The sequence below is a fragment of the Procambarus clarkii genome, chromosome 9, assembly GCF_040958095.1.
Source record: "Procambarus clarkii isolate CNS0578487 chromosome 9, FALCON_Pclarkii_2.0, whole genome shotgun sequence".
NCBI lineage: Eukaryota > Metazoa > Arthropoda > Malacostraca > Decapoda > Cambaridae > Procambarus > Procambarus clarkii.
This window is the reverse complement of record NC_091158.1, coordinates 11079166-11096033: the sequence shown is the minus strand read 5'-3', so window position 1 is coordinate 11096033 and position 16868 is coordinate 11079166. Positions and strand designations below refer to the sequence as shown.

The following is a 16868-nucleotide window of genomic DNA, read 5'->3' as shown; positions in this document are numbered from 1 at the left end:
ATATATATATACATATATATATACATATATATATATACATATACATATATATATATATATATACATATATATATATATATATATATATATATATATATATATATATATATATATATATATATATATATTACTTGGAACGGGTCAGGATAAGATTTGGAATTGAATAGGGGGGGGGGAGATTTGTCAATATAATTGTATTGTTTACAACAATTTACATATTCTATGAATTTTAAGGAAGAAACAGGATACAAATATAATGTTATAACTTATATTTGGAAACACTGCACACAACGTCATCGTCAGTTCTACATCATCATCATCTGGTTCAGAGGCTAAACTGCACCAAACTCACTTTGAACACAGTTCGCTTGACATGGATCCGGCTTCAACAGTATTTATACTGCTTGTCAACAAGCTAACTTCATGACATTAATTCCGAATATTATCAATCATCCAGCCATGGGTATCCCTGATTTTCTCAATGAATTGTTTTATTGTCAATCACGTGGATATTTCTAGCTGACAAGAGTGGTTCAGTTATAAGAGAGTTCCCGAAAAATGTGATAATAACGTTAGCTGGATGGGTGATTCCCTTGTAGCAAAAGGGATATTTCAACGGTTCATTATTTCTGTGTGTAGTTTTTTCCTGTAGTTGAAAAGTACAACAGAAGTGTGTGTGTAGACATCAGGCCAGGCAGCAAGTCACACTTCCTCTAGACACAGTTAAACTTACCAAAGTTGGCCTTTGGTAGGTCCCATTGTTAACAACCATACAAACTGAAGCACACTGTTAAATAACTATACTTTCGACCAGGTGTCAAGATGACAACACTCACTTTGTATGACATGTGTTTTAACTTCCGGGTCTCTGATAATATCCAAAAAATTTACAAGCAGGGCATTCAAAGATTTTTTATTTTATAGGAATATTATTGCGGCAGCCATAATAAGTATTTTAAGGTTGGCCCCGAGAGGCGTGTTTATTGGGCAGCTCCACTCATTCTGTAAGAGGACACACCGCCATAGCAATATGTACATCACTACCCCCTATGAGTTGATTGAGCTCCTCTTTCTTTTCCTTGTTTGAGCTGACAGTGACGCCAAGGCACCGATAGTGGTCAACCCACTCAAGTGTTTCACTATTAATTGGCAGTTCTTCATTTTATCTTCGCTTGTGATGACAATATGCTTTTGTTTTGTTTGTGGGGAGAGTGAAAGCGAGTTCAACACACTTCCTTCCAAGGAATTCAATGGACTGTTTTATTTTCCCCAAGATTGGAGCTTGTATTAGGACATAATAGGCATATCCCACATACTGTATTCTTTCCGGAAATCCAATATTTGCAATGGCGTTCATAAGTACATTAGATAGTGTGGGGCTTACGACTCCTCCTTGGGGGTCTGGAGTTCCACACTCATTGTTCTTGAGACTGCTCCGGTGAAGCAGACCTTGGCTTTCCTCCCTGTGAGGTAGTTAGTCTTCAGTCCATTTCATGAGTCTCCCCTTGACACCCATGCATGCAAGCTCGCCCAGGATCGCAATCCCCTGTGCTTTGTGGAAGGCTCCTTTGATGTCAACAAATACAGAGTACTTAGCTGAATCCTTAGCTCAGTAATTGGCTATACATTTTGCTGTGCTTCGTCCTTTAACAACCCCCTCCCCTAACCTGCCTATTTTGTGCAACAGTCGATTTAGGATGATCCTTTCAAGCATCTTGCAAGTGTATGACATGAGACTGATAGGTCTGTAATTGCCAGGGTCATTGGGCTTCAGTATGGGAACAATTATTGTGTTTCCATTGTGTGGGCAACACTCCGCTTACGAATGATTTGTTGAATAGGTGGAGTAGTGGATTCCCCGACACTTCACACAGTGCACTGAGTACATCGTAGGTGACGCCATCTTCACCAGGCGCAGTACTTTTTCCCTTTTGCATAGCCCCCTTACTTCCTGGGCTGTGATTGGTTGCTCATACTCGTCGTTACTAGATTGTGCTCTTGTTATCCTAATTTGTCTGTTATTATATCGCAAGAGTATTCCCTGCTTATTTCTGCAGGGAACGAGGAGGAGGATGCATCACTTCACTTGTGTATTAGTTCCTCAGCCTTATACTGAGGATAAAGAACCCGACCTTTGTGAGCCGCAGGTCGGGTTCTTCTCCCCCTACCTATCTGTATCTTTGCTCACACTTGTCTGGCGGATGTTTCTCTTCCAATGGAGCTGGTGAAGTCAAGCCATTGTCTTTTCCGCGCTTCAATCTTCTCTTCTCCGGCTACGTGACACACAGTTTTAAACAGCACTTGGTTGCTTTCAGTGAGATGTCTCCGGTTCTCTCTACTCATGCTCCTTACATTTGCATTAAACATCTTTATGCAATCGTTCCATATCATTTTAATTTCTTCTTGAGGATTACGTACGGCGTAACCCTCTAGGTTACGGTTCCGCAGTCGTACGGCGCGGAACTCTGCGACAGCTTTCAATTTGGTTTTTAAGGTCTTCAGCAAATTTATCAACGTCTTCAGGGAGTTGGTATACCGCGAACTTGTTCATGAAGTGCGGCCTCATATCTACTCCGATTGTCAACCTTTTTATTTTATTTGTCTCTTTCCTTCTCTTGCTCAGTAAACGGTGGTAATCAGTGCCCAGTGGTCACTACATAGACTGTGTGCAATGTGAGTACTAGCTACCGTACTAGGGGGGGTAGGGTGGTACCTAGTACAGCCGGTCGGCCGAGCGGACAGCATGCTAGACATGTGATCCTGTGGTCCCGGGTTCGATCCCAGGCACCGGCGAGAAACAATGGGCAGAGTTTCTTTCACCCTATGCCCCTGTTACCTAGCAGTAAATAGGTACCTGGGAGTTAGTCAGCTGTCAAGGGCTGGTTCCGAGGGGTGGAGGCCTGGTCGAGGACCGGGCCGCGGGGACACTAAAAAGCCCCGAAATCAACTCAAGATAACCTCAAGATAGCCCATTACGTGTTACTCGTATGAGTATTTATGACTCGTATGTTGGCTTTAGTAAGATTATGTTCAATGTATTAACAACTTCTGTGCTGTTAAATCTTTATCGAAATTTGAGGATATAATATGCCCAGATGCTTTGAAGATTATTTTACTGGAATAATAGGTCAAGATCTGGACTTACTGCTCTCTTAATCCTCAACTACCATCCATCTACAATACTTCCCTCCACCCTCCTCTACTTTCCCAATTCTCCATCCTATCCCTGTCGCCCCTCTCCCAATACTACACCACTATATATCCACTCCAAACACCCCTACTTCCCCCCCCCCCCCATCTTCCCGTCCCCTCCAACAACACAAGCCACCCACCCTCTTCCTCTTCCTCCAGCCAACCGGGTCCCTGGAAAATATTGACCGCCTACCACACGCCCCAAATCAATTCGTGTTTGTAGTGGTTCGTTATCCAAATACTTTCCTGCTGAGCCTTGGTTCCTCCCTGAGCAGAAGTCCAACATTAAACCCGCTCTCTGAGTACGAACATAAAAACAATGCGAACAGAACAACATGTGTCAACAAAAGAAAACAATGCCAGTAATAATAACCAGTTTTAGATCGATGGGATTAGTGTGATCAAGGCTGGCCTCTTTGTTCATCCGTCAGCCTACCTCAAGCTTTCTCACCATATTTATAATAAAAGGTGCTCTGTACACCAGTTGCATAGTGCTCCTGGCAGTACGGGTTCGAATCACTGCCAGTATGGGTTCGAGTTCCATTCGTGAAGCATGGAACCTCGAGGTTACCTTTAGGTGGTTGAGAGCACTACGATCACTGCCTTTAATTACTGACAAAATTCTTGAAAGGTTAATCTCTCAACAAATGTACAGTTTTTTTTACTATTATCAATATTTATAAGAGAAAATGTTTGTTTGTTCAGGGTTGAAGGCTAGACACTTGGGGCTGGCCTCACATGAAGCATATGGGGGTATGGCAGTGTTATAAGCCAGTCTGGGTAAGCTCCAGTGCCATACTTTAAGAAATATCAGCATCTAACCCAACCCCCGCCCACATGCGACTGTCATGAAGTTTTAATGTTGATTGTAGACTTAGTTAAATGTTAAGTCTGTAGACTTAGCAGTTTAAATACTTCATTATATATTTTTTCTGAGAATGAGTGAGTGAGTGGGCGAGTGAGTGGGTGAGTGAGTAAGTGAGTGAGTGAGTGAGTGAGTGAGTGAGTGAGTGAGTGAGAGAGAGAGAGAGAGAGAGAGAGAGAGAGAGAGAGAGAGAGAGAGAGAGAGAGAGAGAGAGAGAGAGAGAGAGAGAGAGAAGGGGAGGAAGGGAATGGGAGATATCTGAAGAGAGGGAAGGCGAAAGTGGGAGAGGGGAATGTTGAAAGTGAGGGAAGAAGGTAGAGTGTTTGAAGATAATGAATGAGAGGGTGGATGGGGAGTGTTGGGGAAGAGGGTGGTTTTGGGGAAAGGGGGAGAAAGATGAAGGAGGAGAATTGGATGGGTAAGGGGGTGAAAGACCCGGGCACAGCCGGGTATATTCCCCCACCCCCCTAGTCAGTTCTATATAGCCGACTTTACGGTTTCAGGAAAAGTCATTATACAGATGACCTTTTGATATACCCACACAAAGTGGCAACAGCCACTGAAACACTCCTAGATAAGCTGTGTTACCCGGAGATGATTGACTGATAAAGATTAAGCCACCCAAGAGGTGGCACGGGCATGAATAGCCCGTAATTACCCGGAGAGTTGTTGCTGTTGTTATAGATTCAGCTACTCGGAAAGAGTTCCTAGTAGCACGGCCTATGGTGAGCCCATAACTTGCCTGGCACAAGAGCGGGGCAAGAGGACCCGGAGAGGGTCTCGGGAGGTCTACTACTCCCCGAGCCCGGCCCGGGGCCCGGTGTTGTTGCACTGGACATTGCACGTATCCCAAGCTTCATAAACAGTTAATAATAGGCTACCTTAAATTAATGGAAGGAGGGATAGAGGGAAATAAGAGAGAGGAGGCTGATTAAACCATGAAGGTCTAATGCAATTAAGACCGCATTGTGTAAACCTTGTAGCCTCGTGCAGCCTCAGAACACGTGATATTCAGGCAGGTTAGTTACTCTAATTCAATACATAAAGCGTCTGACAACCATAGATTGATAACAAGCGCGATAAATACAGTGTAATTTATATAGGAAAACAATAAAAGATCGAGTTCCCATGTTAATCTGAAAAGTGAATTAGTTCCTCGGTGGAAGGGGCGGTGCACTAAGTGTTCATCGCAGACGCCCTGATAAGTAAGCGCGATAAAATACAATAACGCCAAGTAAGTTTGATAAGGTGCAGTAATACCAAGTAACAACATCCGGGCTGAAGACTACAACATATTTCCGGAAATGATAAGGATGATAAGGAACGCGAAGCCCGTGTACGTTTGAAAATGGAGACCAACAAGATTCTTTTAAATATACATGAACAGAAAATCCATAGTTTTTACAGTGGTTGGCGGGCTCCAAGCAGCCTAGATGCTCAAGATGATGAGATCAGAGCACCTGCTGGCCACTAAAGAGAAAGGAGAATCGGTGTACAAGCTACATAGATTCCGGGGAAAGAGGTAAGGGATGGGAAGCTCCATTAATCGCGTACTTTTTACGGTAATAGGATAAGCCTATCGACTAAAACAATTATTAATGTTATATTTGGACACCATATTATAAAATGGACATATATATCAATGTTAAATTGTGCAGTTCAGTTTTGAAATAATTACAGAATGAATATAAATTCAATTTATATTCAAAAAAGATGACAAAGCTATTAATGAAAATTAGACTTTCCTTTATGAAGATATTAAGAAACCTTAATTTACATTCTCTAGAAATGCGGAGAACATATAAATTAAGACTGGTAAAAGCTAGGGAGAATATGATTGAAGAATTAACATGGATGACAGGGATAAAAACACGAAATATTGATAAAAATCGGATAAGTTTAGATCCAGATGAGATGTTTATGAGTTCATTTATTGTCCGTCCCATACCCATCCTGTGGGCGGTAGTATCCAAAATTTGCTTACTGTAAGTAAAGCATGCACATGACTGTAAAGCTGCCGCCCAGTTGGGTGGGTGTGCAGCAAGACTAGTAACTGTGCGACTCATCATAGATGTAAAGTGCCTTGTATAGTGACTGTTGTGAGCCTCTTGTTGAATCACTTGTGACACAAAAGATTATTGATGTGTGCATTTGTGTGGGTGATTAAATATATATGTGTATGTATATATGTATACGTATGTATATGTACATGTATGCAGAGTATGTGTAAATGTATATATAACATTATTAATTTTGTAACTAGCGTCAAAAGATTGTTATTTGCTTAGCTAAACGAACTAGAGGGTTCAGTTCCTGAACCGATTATGTGCCTCTGTAATTCTTTACACCACCGCCCACGGGATGGGTATGGGGTGCATAATAAAGAAAGAAATTGAATTGTAGTGGATAAAGTTACAGAGGCACATAATGGGCTCAGAAAATTCATTTAGCTAGGTTGAGGACGTTTCGTCCCCCATATATATATATATATATATATATATATATATATATATATATATATATATATATATATATATATATATATATATATACACGGCTGTTGGACGACAACAGTCCATAAGCTGAACAATTACATCATACATCATCTACTAATCATGCACCCCACAAGCTTCTAGTAGGCGTCGGAGAAACGTTTGCAGCCATGTGCTTGCACTAGATGCAGTAAGCAAACTTTGAATGTTTGACTGAGATTTCTGGTAATACATCATTTGAAAAAATACTTACACATTTCTTGCACATTAGTAGCAGACGGGGGAGGGGGGGTAAATGGAGGGGGATGGTTTGGAGTAGAGAGGGCAGGAGGAGTGTGAGGGTTGGCCTGGGTATCTGGAGGGTCGTGGGTGGGGGGGGGGTGTTTAGCAGCAAGGAAGGAATATGTGTGAGGGTTGGAGGGTCGGGGCTGGGAGCAGGGGAGGTGGGGGTAAGCAGGGAGGAGTGAGGGAGAAGAGAGGTGGTGGTGGTGGTGCAGGGGTGATTCACGTGTTAGTAACCTGAGTCAGGGGAGGCGGAGCAACGTTTTCCCCGACCGCGAATAATTCCTCCAGGAGTGCTGGCTAAGTGAAGTTGGAGGAGCTGCCACGCCAGTTGGCTTAGGGGAACTTGGCCATCCTGCTCATGCCTTAAGAAATGAACCAAATTCCCCACTTCTAATTCAAGAAATGTGTAAATATTTCATTCAAAATTATCTACTACCAGAAATTTTAGCCAAATATCCCCAGTTTGCTAAGGCAGTAAATGTGGTTCATTGTAACCTTTCCACCGCCGCCCACTGGATGCGGGGGGAGGGGGTAACATGAGAATGATAATTAAATCAAATTATGAACTAGCGCACTGCAAATGTAAGTTGCTTAGCTTAAAGACTATACTTGTCAAGCCTGGCTTGGCAAGTAGAACTCCCAGAATTCCGTCAAACAGGTACTTGTGGTCGTTCGTGAACATTTGTAATTAAATTGGGTAACTAGCTTATCCACACTGTAGCTTCCTTAGTTAAATGAATTTGGGGGGGGGGTCGATTTTTAACCCTGCCTCTGTAACCTTTTCCACTACCTCCCACATAATACAAAAAACTAAAAACCCACTCAAGACTACTACGATAGGCCTAGATAAGTACTGTTTACCTTGCGTTGATTTCGGGGCTCACGTTCCCGTGGCCCGGTCTGGGACCAGGCCTCCCAGTTGATGGACTGGTCAACCAGGCTGTTGGACGCGGCTGCTCGCTGCCTGATGTATGAATCACAGCCTGGTTGATCAGGTATCCCTTGGAGGTGCTTATCGAGTTCTCTCTTGAACACTGTGAGAGGCCTGCCAGTTATGCCCCTTATGTGTAGTGGAAGCGTGTTGAACAGTCTTGGGCCTCTGATATTGACAGAGTTCTCTCTCAGAGTACCTGTTGCACCTCTGTTCTTCAACAGGGGTATTCTGCACATCCTGCCATGCCTTCTGGTCTCATATGGTGTTATTTGTGTGCAGATTTGGTACCAGCACCTCTAATATTTTTCACGTATAAATTATCATGTATCCTCCCGCCTGCGCTCTAGAGAATACAGATTTAGGCATTTTGGTCCGAGTTTAGATGTTTTACCCAGTAAATTCTAGCATGAACGGATCTCTGCACGCTCTCCAGATCAGCAAATTCTCCGGCTTTAACACCTAACACTTTAACCTATTTTTTTTAACATTTCTCAGTGCTATATAATCATACTGTTTACGTTCCCGTTTGATAATAACTTACTTCAGAATTTGAGGTATTTGCTTCCATGACGCTACCTGACAGAGCAGCAGTCCACCCATCCACAACTGCTAAACCAATTCTTACCTAGTCTAATTCCTGTCTAAATGTTTCTTTTATGTTTCTGCTTTATTTTTATTTCATTTTCATTGGGACAAATTTCCTTGTAATATCTTGAGAACGCCACACAGTATTAGCTCCAAACTTAAAATACTTAAGTTTAAGCAAAATTGTATGGCTGCTATTGAAATTTAGTATTGTATATATCACCATACAAACATGTTTTCCGTGCGATGTATAGAGAAACCCACATCGTACTGAAATGATACCTACAATACTTAGGCCTAGTATAGGCCTTGCATGATGATAATCTAATGGCTCCTTCGTTCTTGGGGAGTAAGGAGTCCTGGCCAGAGACCGGGCCGCGGGGACATGGATTTCAGACAGCAACACAAGATACATTTTTCACAGGATTACATTTACGCAACTTATCCTCCAAACAGTACAACAGCTGCAGATTACATATACTAAATATGGACTGTTGCACCAAATTGTCAACATTTTCTATTAGGCCTATTAATTATGTAGATTGACCAAGAAAGAAGGTAAGAACCAAACCTGGCATTTTGTATTGCTTTGTGACGAGAGGGTTTGGTAGCCAAGGGGAAAATAGTTTTGAATCTCTTGTTTGAAAAGTTATAAGCATTCAGCCAATTTACCATCTTTCTTAAAGTTATAATCTTCCACTCTTCATAAGTTTAAACCTCTAGTCCCAAAGAATACAACAACAGGTGCATCACAAACACTACTAAATCTTATCTGGATCTGGCCATACAACTTAATTCATTTTCTTCCAACAATATTGCTTCAAAGCCAACTATAAATTGTAATATATAACAATGTAGTCCAATATTGGTATGGTGCGTATTGTCACATAGACTGTGGTTACCGGGTTCCCAGTTAAAGGTCAACGGACCCGTTATTAATTAGAACTGGGCGGTGTCGGGGAGTGACAAGTTTTGTGTTATGGGCTGAATATTGCATCGCACCCCACCCGCGCCATGTTGGATATTTTTAAATAACCTTGAGTCAATGCTACTCTTAAGAGCACGAATTCTCAAAGAATTCTCATCAGAGAGTTTTCCTTTATTGTCTCTTCATCTAATTAAGCAATGGTATTATTTAATCATTACTGGTATTAATACCAATAACCATTATTGGTACTACTGTTACTTGAATCGGTAACAGGGTTGTTGATTTGTGGAACCAGTTGCCACGTGGCGTGGTGGAAGTGGTGTCCCTTGATTGTTTCAAGCGTGGGTTGGACATGTATATGAGTGAGATTGAGTGATTATAAATAGGAGCTGTCTCGTATGGACCAATAGGCTTTTTACAATTACCTTTATTCTTAGATTTTTCTTATGTTCTTCATCATGACAAGGTGCTCTGAGCAAACTCGTCACCGAGAAATAGGCTAATATTACAGCCCGTTCTCGCGAGCGTTCCCAACGTCAAGAAACTGTGGTAGTAAAGTACCTCATCCTAACCTGCCCGAGGACCCACGAACAGAATACGGAACATTATGTCAGTTTCGCGAGCCGCTACCATTTTATAGTACGACAGTTTATGACCATAGGGAAAGTATACGTCAAAATGCAACGAACTATTAGGAGGATAGTATGCTATTTTCATGTTATTTTCTGTGTGCAGGTTTGGAACCAGCCCCTCTACTACTTTCCACGTGTAAATTATTGATTATTGGACGGGTTGATTTATTATTCACTAACCTAAGCATCCTCAAATACTTCAAATACAAATAATCGATAACAGAACCTAAACACCCAACCTACGCCTAACTATACATAGAATTTGTATGTATAATATTAATTTATATATGAAAACAAACCAATTTTTAATGCACAGTATGTTAAAAATGATGAATGCGTCTGGGGAGGACGGCCGCTGCTTGAACCAGCCTAGTGTGAGGACGGGTCGTATATGAGCAAATCAAAGATTCAATCTATACTGAGGTGATTAAGAATCCAATTTATATGGGAGTGACAAAAATTCAGTTAGGACTACGTGGGAGCGACGATGGATTTAATTTACATAGAGAGATGCAGTTTATAGAGAGGAAGTGGTTTATATAGAGGATGTAGTTTATATAGAGGATGTAGTTTATCGGGAGGATGTGGTGTAAATGAAAGATGCAGTTTATAGTGAGGATGAAGTTCACATGGGGTATGCAATTTATATAGAGGATGTGGTTTATATGGAGGATGTGGTTTATATGGAGGATGTGGTTTATATGGAGGATGTGGTTTATATGGAGGATGTGGTTTATATGGAGGATGTGGTTTATATGGAGGATGTGGTTTATATGGAGGATGTGGTTTATATGGAGGATGTGGTTTATATGGAGGATGTGGTTAAATGGAGGATGTGGTTTATATGGAGGATGTGGTTAAATGGAGGATGTGGTTAAATGGAGGATGCAGTGTATATTGAAGATGCCTTTTATATGGAGGATGCATTTTATACAAAAATGCAGTTTACTGGGATGATGCATTTATATATAGGACGTTACCTTGCAATTATTTCGGGGCTTAGCGTCCCCGCGGCCCGGTCGTCAATCAGGTCTCCTCGTTGCTGGACTGGTCAACCAGGCTGTTGGACGCGGCTGCGAGCAGCCTAACGTATGAATCACAGCCTGGTTGATCAGGTATCCTTTGGAGGTGCTTATCCAGTTCTCTCTAGAACACTGCAAGGGGTCAGCCAGTTATGCCCCTTATGTGTAGTGGAAGCTTGTTGAACAGTCTCGGGCCTCTGATGTTGAAAGAGTTCTCTCTCTCTCAGAGTACCTGTTGCACCTCTGCTCTTCAACGGGGGTATTCTGCACATCCTGCCATGCATTCTGGTCTCGTGATGTTATTTCTGTGTGCAGGTTTGGAACCAGCCCCCTCAACTATTTTCCACGTGTAAATTATTATGTATCTCTCCCGCCTGCGCTCAAGAGAATACTGATTTAGACTCTTTAGTCGGTTTCAATAGTTTAGATGGTTTACTGTTCTAGCATGTTGTTGTTTGTTGTTTAAGATTCGCTATTTGGAACAAAAAGTTCCAAGTAGCACGGGCTATGGTGAGCCCGTAGTTTGTGCTCTAGCAGTAAAGGATCTCTGCATGCTCTCCAGGTCAACGTAGTTCAAATGGAGGATACAATTTACTGGGAGAATGCAGTTTACTGGGAGGATGCAGTGTATATATTAGGATGTAGTTTATAAGGAGGATGTAGTTTGCTGAGTGGAAGCAGTTTATAGGGATGGATGCAGTCTATAGAGATGCAGTTTATACGGAGAGATGCAGTTTATGGGGACGGATGCAAGTTATAGAGGAGGGAGTTTATAAGGAATGATGCGGTTTATAGGAAGGATAAAGTTTCTATAGAAAGATGCAGTTTCTATAGAGATGTAGTTTATAGGGAAGATGAAGTTTATATGGAGGATGTAGTTTATAGGGAGGGATGTAGTTTATAGGGAGGGATACAGTTTATTGAGAGGAATGCAGTTTATAGAGGGGACATAGAGAGGTCAGTTTATGAGGGGGATGTAAAGGTCCATTTATGAGGGGGATGTAAAGGTCAATTTATGAGGGGGATGTAGAAGTCAATTTATATGAAAGGGATGTAGGGGTTAGTTTATATGAGGGACCTAGGTATTAGGATTTGCTAATGAGATAGATACAGGGAGTTATGCTAGTCTATATGGGAGGGATGTAGGGGTTAGTATATATGGAAGAGATGCTGGATTCAGTTTATATGAGAGGGGTTAGTATTCAGTCGATATTGGAGCGACCATACGAGTAATAAATACTCATACTCCGCCCAAGTAAAACAGAAACAAGCAACACTTAGTGGGCCAGCCAGAGGCTTAGGGCCCGCGCAGGAATATCCCTGAAAAAAAAGTCCATATTGGGTGGATGCAGAGGTTAGGGATAAATCTTTATGTGGGGAATATAGGGCTTAAATCTTTCTATGAGAAATGCCGGGTCGGTCTATACAGGAGGAATGCAAGGGTTAGATTAGGTTTATATGGGATGGTTGTAGGAGTCAGTCTATATCTATATGTGAAGGTTATCTTAAGAGGTTATCTTAAGATGATTTCGGGGCTTTAGTGTCCCCGCGGCCCGGTCCTCGACCAAGCCTCCACCCCCAGGAAGCAGCCCGTGACAGCTGACTAACACCCAGGTACCTATTTTACTGCTAGGTGACAGCGGCATAGGGTGAAAGAAACTCTGCCCATTGTTTCTCGCCGGCGCCTGGGATCTAACCCAGGACCACAGGATCACGAGTCCAGTGTGCTGTCCACTCGGCCGACCGGCTCCCTTCGTCCGACCGACCGACCGGTGAAGAGTACAAAGAGGAAAATCCATAAAAGCATTAGGCAAGGCCACACAGATGTATTTTCCAATGTTTCGTTTAGAAGAAATTTAGTATGCATAGCGTATGAGTGACAGTGAAAGGTCTGTTGAATTGCGAGGCAGTGGGAGGTTAATTTGCGAAATGAGATCTGTCTACGAACAACAGTGTGAAGTTAGTATAGAGTAAGCTTTCAAAGGGGCGAGGGGCGTATCAATCTACAAATAGTCAAAGATTTGTCTACGAGGGAGACTGAAATGCATATACGAGGGAGTCGTCTATCTATCTTGAGGTTATCTTGAGATGATTTCGGGCCTTAGCGTCCCCGCGGCTCGGTCCTCGACTAGGCCTCCTTTTGTTACACACCCCCAGGAAGCAGCCAGTAGCAGCTGTCTAATTCCCAGGTACTGATTTACTGCTAGGTGAACAGATGCATCAGGGTGAGAGAAACTTTGCTCAGTTGATTCCGCCTCCACCGGGAATCGAACTCGGAACCTTAGGACTACGAATCCCGAGCACTGTCCACTCAGCTATTAGGCCCCTTGACAGGGTTAGGCCCCCCCCTATAAACTGCATCTACTCTGGAGGGATAATCTGGCTCCCGGGAACACACGTCTACGACAGAGGAAAATGTAATTTTGCGAAGAAGAGTGAGGGTCATTTATGAGTATAAGGGAAGTGCAAATAATTTCCATCATAGAGCAAAAGATTTATCTACGAGGGAGAATTTTGTCTATGAGGGAGAATGGAACCTCTCTACGAGCAAAAGGTAGGGGAGCTTGTCTCCGAGTGAGGGGAGATCCATATATGAGGTAAACGGAGTGAGGTACGTTTGCGAGAAAGAGGGAGGAACTTACGTGGAGGAAGCGTGAGGTACGTATGTGAGGAAAAGGGAAGGTGAGGTCCATGTATGAGTAAGAGGGAAGGTGAGGTCCACGTATGCGGATTAGAGGGGATGAGGTCTATGTATGAGGAAGAGGGACGAGGAGGTCCACGTATGAGGATGAGGCCCAATTATAAGAAAGGGAGGGTAAGGTCCATGTATGAGGAAGTGGGAGGGGTGAAGTCCACGTATAAGTAAGAGGGAGGGTGAGGTCCACGTATGAGGAAGTGGGAGGGGTGAAGTCCATGTATGAGTAAGAGGGAGGGTGAGGTCCATATGTGAGTAAGAGGGAGGGTGAGTCCATATGTGAGTAAGAGGGAGGGTGAGGTCCATGTATGAGTAAGAGGGAGGGTGAGGTTCATGTATGAGGAAGAGGGAGGGCGAGGTCCATGTATGAGCAAGAGGGAGAGTGAGGTCCATGTATGAGGAAGAGGGAGGGTGAGGTCCATGTATGAGGAAGAGGGAGGGTGAGGTCCATGTATGAGTAAGAGGGAGAGTGAGGTCCATGTATGAGGAAGAGGGAGGGTGAGGTCCATGTATGAGGAAGAGGGAGGGTGAGGAGGTCCATGTATGAGGAAGAGGGAGGGTGAGGTCCATGTATGAGCAAGAGGGAGAAGTTTGTGTAGCCTACGAGATTAACTTTAGAGGTTCTATTTGGTAACTTACTAGGCTAGATTGAAAGCGATATCTACTTTCCGGAAGTAATAAACGGGTTTTCATCTTGAATGAGATTATCATTTAAGAGGGAAAGCAATGGGGTCTGTCAACTAAGAATGTGGAAGAGAGAAGTATGACTGCTGCAGGAGGAGGTGTGTGGAAGAGAAATTTAACGAGAAAATGGAACGGATTACTCAAGCCTACCAGTCATTTTTTTTCTTTACTTCATCTCCATAAAATTCTTCTTTGCATTATAACCTTTCCTTTGCAACAAAACACTGTTACAATCTGAAGGGGGAATGTTTACCGGTATACCTAGGACCTGTTGTAAGGTCTGAGGTAAGAGTATTTTAAGGTGTGCCAAATACTAACAATCTGTTGGAAGAGGTAAACTGTGTTAGGAGTGTTTTCCAGTATACCTATGTTTAATGGTACAGTCTGTAGGCAGTGTCTATGGTGTATCTAGGACCAATGCAAGAGTACACAGGGAGAGTTATTCCCGGTGTACTAAGATAAATAAAAATGGCCCAGTCTGTTAGACGAATGTTAACCAGTATACCTGGGCCCACTGCCAGGGGAAAGACGGGGGGGAGCACTCCCTACCAAGTGGTTATAGATGCATAAACATCAACAAATTGCTTGTATGTTATAAGACATTTACAGCTGACATAACAGGTTTACACTATAAAATCTTCATATTATCAGAACAGATCTAAGGGCAGTAGCGAGGTTAATCATAAAATCCAACAGACTTTTCAACACACGCACTAAATAGAACTAAATGTGTCATAACTTTATTTTGTATACACATCTTCACAGCGTGCACTATTTAAATGCTGGCGGGCGTCTGGCGCAGTGGGCAGGAGGCTGTCGTCGCGGTCTGTTTACTAATCAATACTAATATGTAATGTAATTGTGTATACTGTTAATAAATTCTTACTGTGTGACAAACAGGAAAAAGTCGGAGAAGCAATACATTTAAGTAATGAAATAAGGTGATACAATAACAATCACTTTAAACCGGCATCATATATTTAAAGCCTCATCACGGTTTAAATATAAATAACCTTCGTCTGAAGGTAGACTTAGTTTTGTTGTCGCAAATAAACCTTTAAAGATAGGTTTTCTAGGCTTATGAAAGATGTCACCACAAATCCAGACTCTTAAATTCGTTGCTACTACCTAGACACCTATTGCTAGAAGTTAGGTTGTGTCATGTTACAGTGTGTCATGTTACAGTATGTCATGTTACAGTGTGTCATGTTTCAAGCTTGGCACAGTTAGGATAGGAACGACTTGTAATGAGGTGAATTGTCATGTAACCTTATGAAATGATATGGGTATTCGTAAAGCAACAATACTATCACTGATAATGTAGACACCATCACAGAATATCTTAACCTGCCGGTGGCTCAGTGGTTGTGGTTCCCACTGCTACACCCTGGTCGACACCCTGGTCGACACCCTCGCCCAGGCCTGTACTAAGACCAGACACACAAAAATCCCTTCCTTCGAGCCATGTGGCGGGACCTTAGAAAAATCAATGTAAGAAAAACCGGGCAACTAGTCAAATCACGATTTCTACCACAGTCCTTTTATTATGAATTAGCTAAAGCAAGTAACTAGTGAAGTAGAGGGCTGTCATGGGTATAGATACGGGCTAAGATGGGATAAAATGCTCACCTTTGTCAGCTGAAGCTCCACGACCCAAACAAACGCCCAGGGTTACCACCGCCGCCAGAGTCAACTCCAACGTTGGATTTCCTCGTCTTCCACCCATTTTCAGGCACTATTCGATCTCCACTGCGTTGGGTACGTTTACCAGCACAAACAATTTACGTCATGTGTTAGAAAAAACTATTCACGCGCGTTTCGTGCATCTTCAAACATGTTGTTAAGTGAAAAACTGCACAGAGACACAGCAAATACAACCTCCCTCCAAGAGTCACAACTGAACACTGACTGGATTGATGCTTCATGGGGGACTTGGGACACCGGTTGTACACCCGAAAACTAGTTCCCGGTACAAAGGAACTCCTTTAATTTATACCTTTCTCTTAAATGATTTCGCACTCACAAGAGTACTTAAAACGTTTGCTAGAACCTGTTAATGTATTTATATTTACCTTTCTTTTAAAATCGGGCAAATGATGTCAAGCAAGTTATGAGATATTCCTCCGCCACGGTCTGGCATTCATCCCACGGCGGTGATGCCACACACTCTTATTAATCATCCCACAACAACTCTACCAATATCTCTTAACTTATATTGATATTTGTTTAATTTCTCAGACATTATAAATAAATTAGAAGTACTGTTTATTTATGCGAAGAGAGTGGCATAGCCGATAAATATTCTACTAAATTTATCGGCATGATTAGTTACTAACAAAAGTATTGTATATTGTTTATCCATATTATACTGTTTGTCAAGTTCACGCACACACACATACATACACATTTTAGATCTGATTTCAGATTTTTAGACCCAATAGGATTCAGAATCTGTACACCAGTTGATTGGCAGTTGAGAGGCGGGACCAAAGCGCAACCCCCCCCCGCAAGCACAACTAGGTGAGTACACACACACACACACACACACACACAC

At 42.4% G+C, this 16868-nt stretch overlaps 1 protein-coding gene across 1 annotated transcript in view; it reads right to left on the bottom strand.

Annotated features, from left to right (window-relative positions):
* The window catches only part of LOC138349583 (neogenin-like), a 513474-nt gene extending 497260 nt beyond the window's left edge, over window positions 1-16214 (bottom strand). The window contains exon 1 of the mRNA XM_069321361.1: window positions 15944-16214. Coding sequence (XP_069177462.1) covers window positions 15944-16040 — 97 coding nt within the window. The 5' untranslated portion in view covers window positions 16041-16214. The remainder of the gene's footprint in view (window positions 1-15943) is intronic.
* Between the last annotated feature and the right edge of the window lie 654 nt (window positions 16215-16868).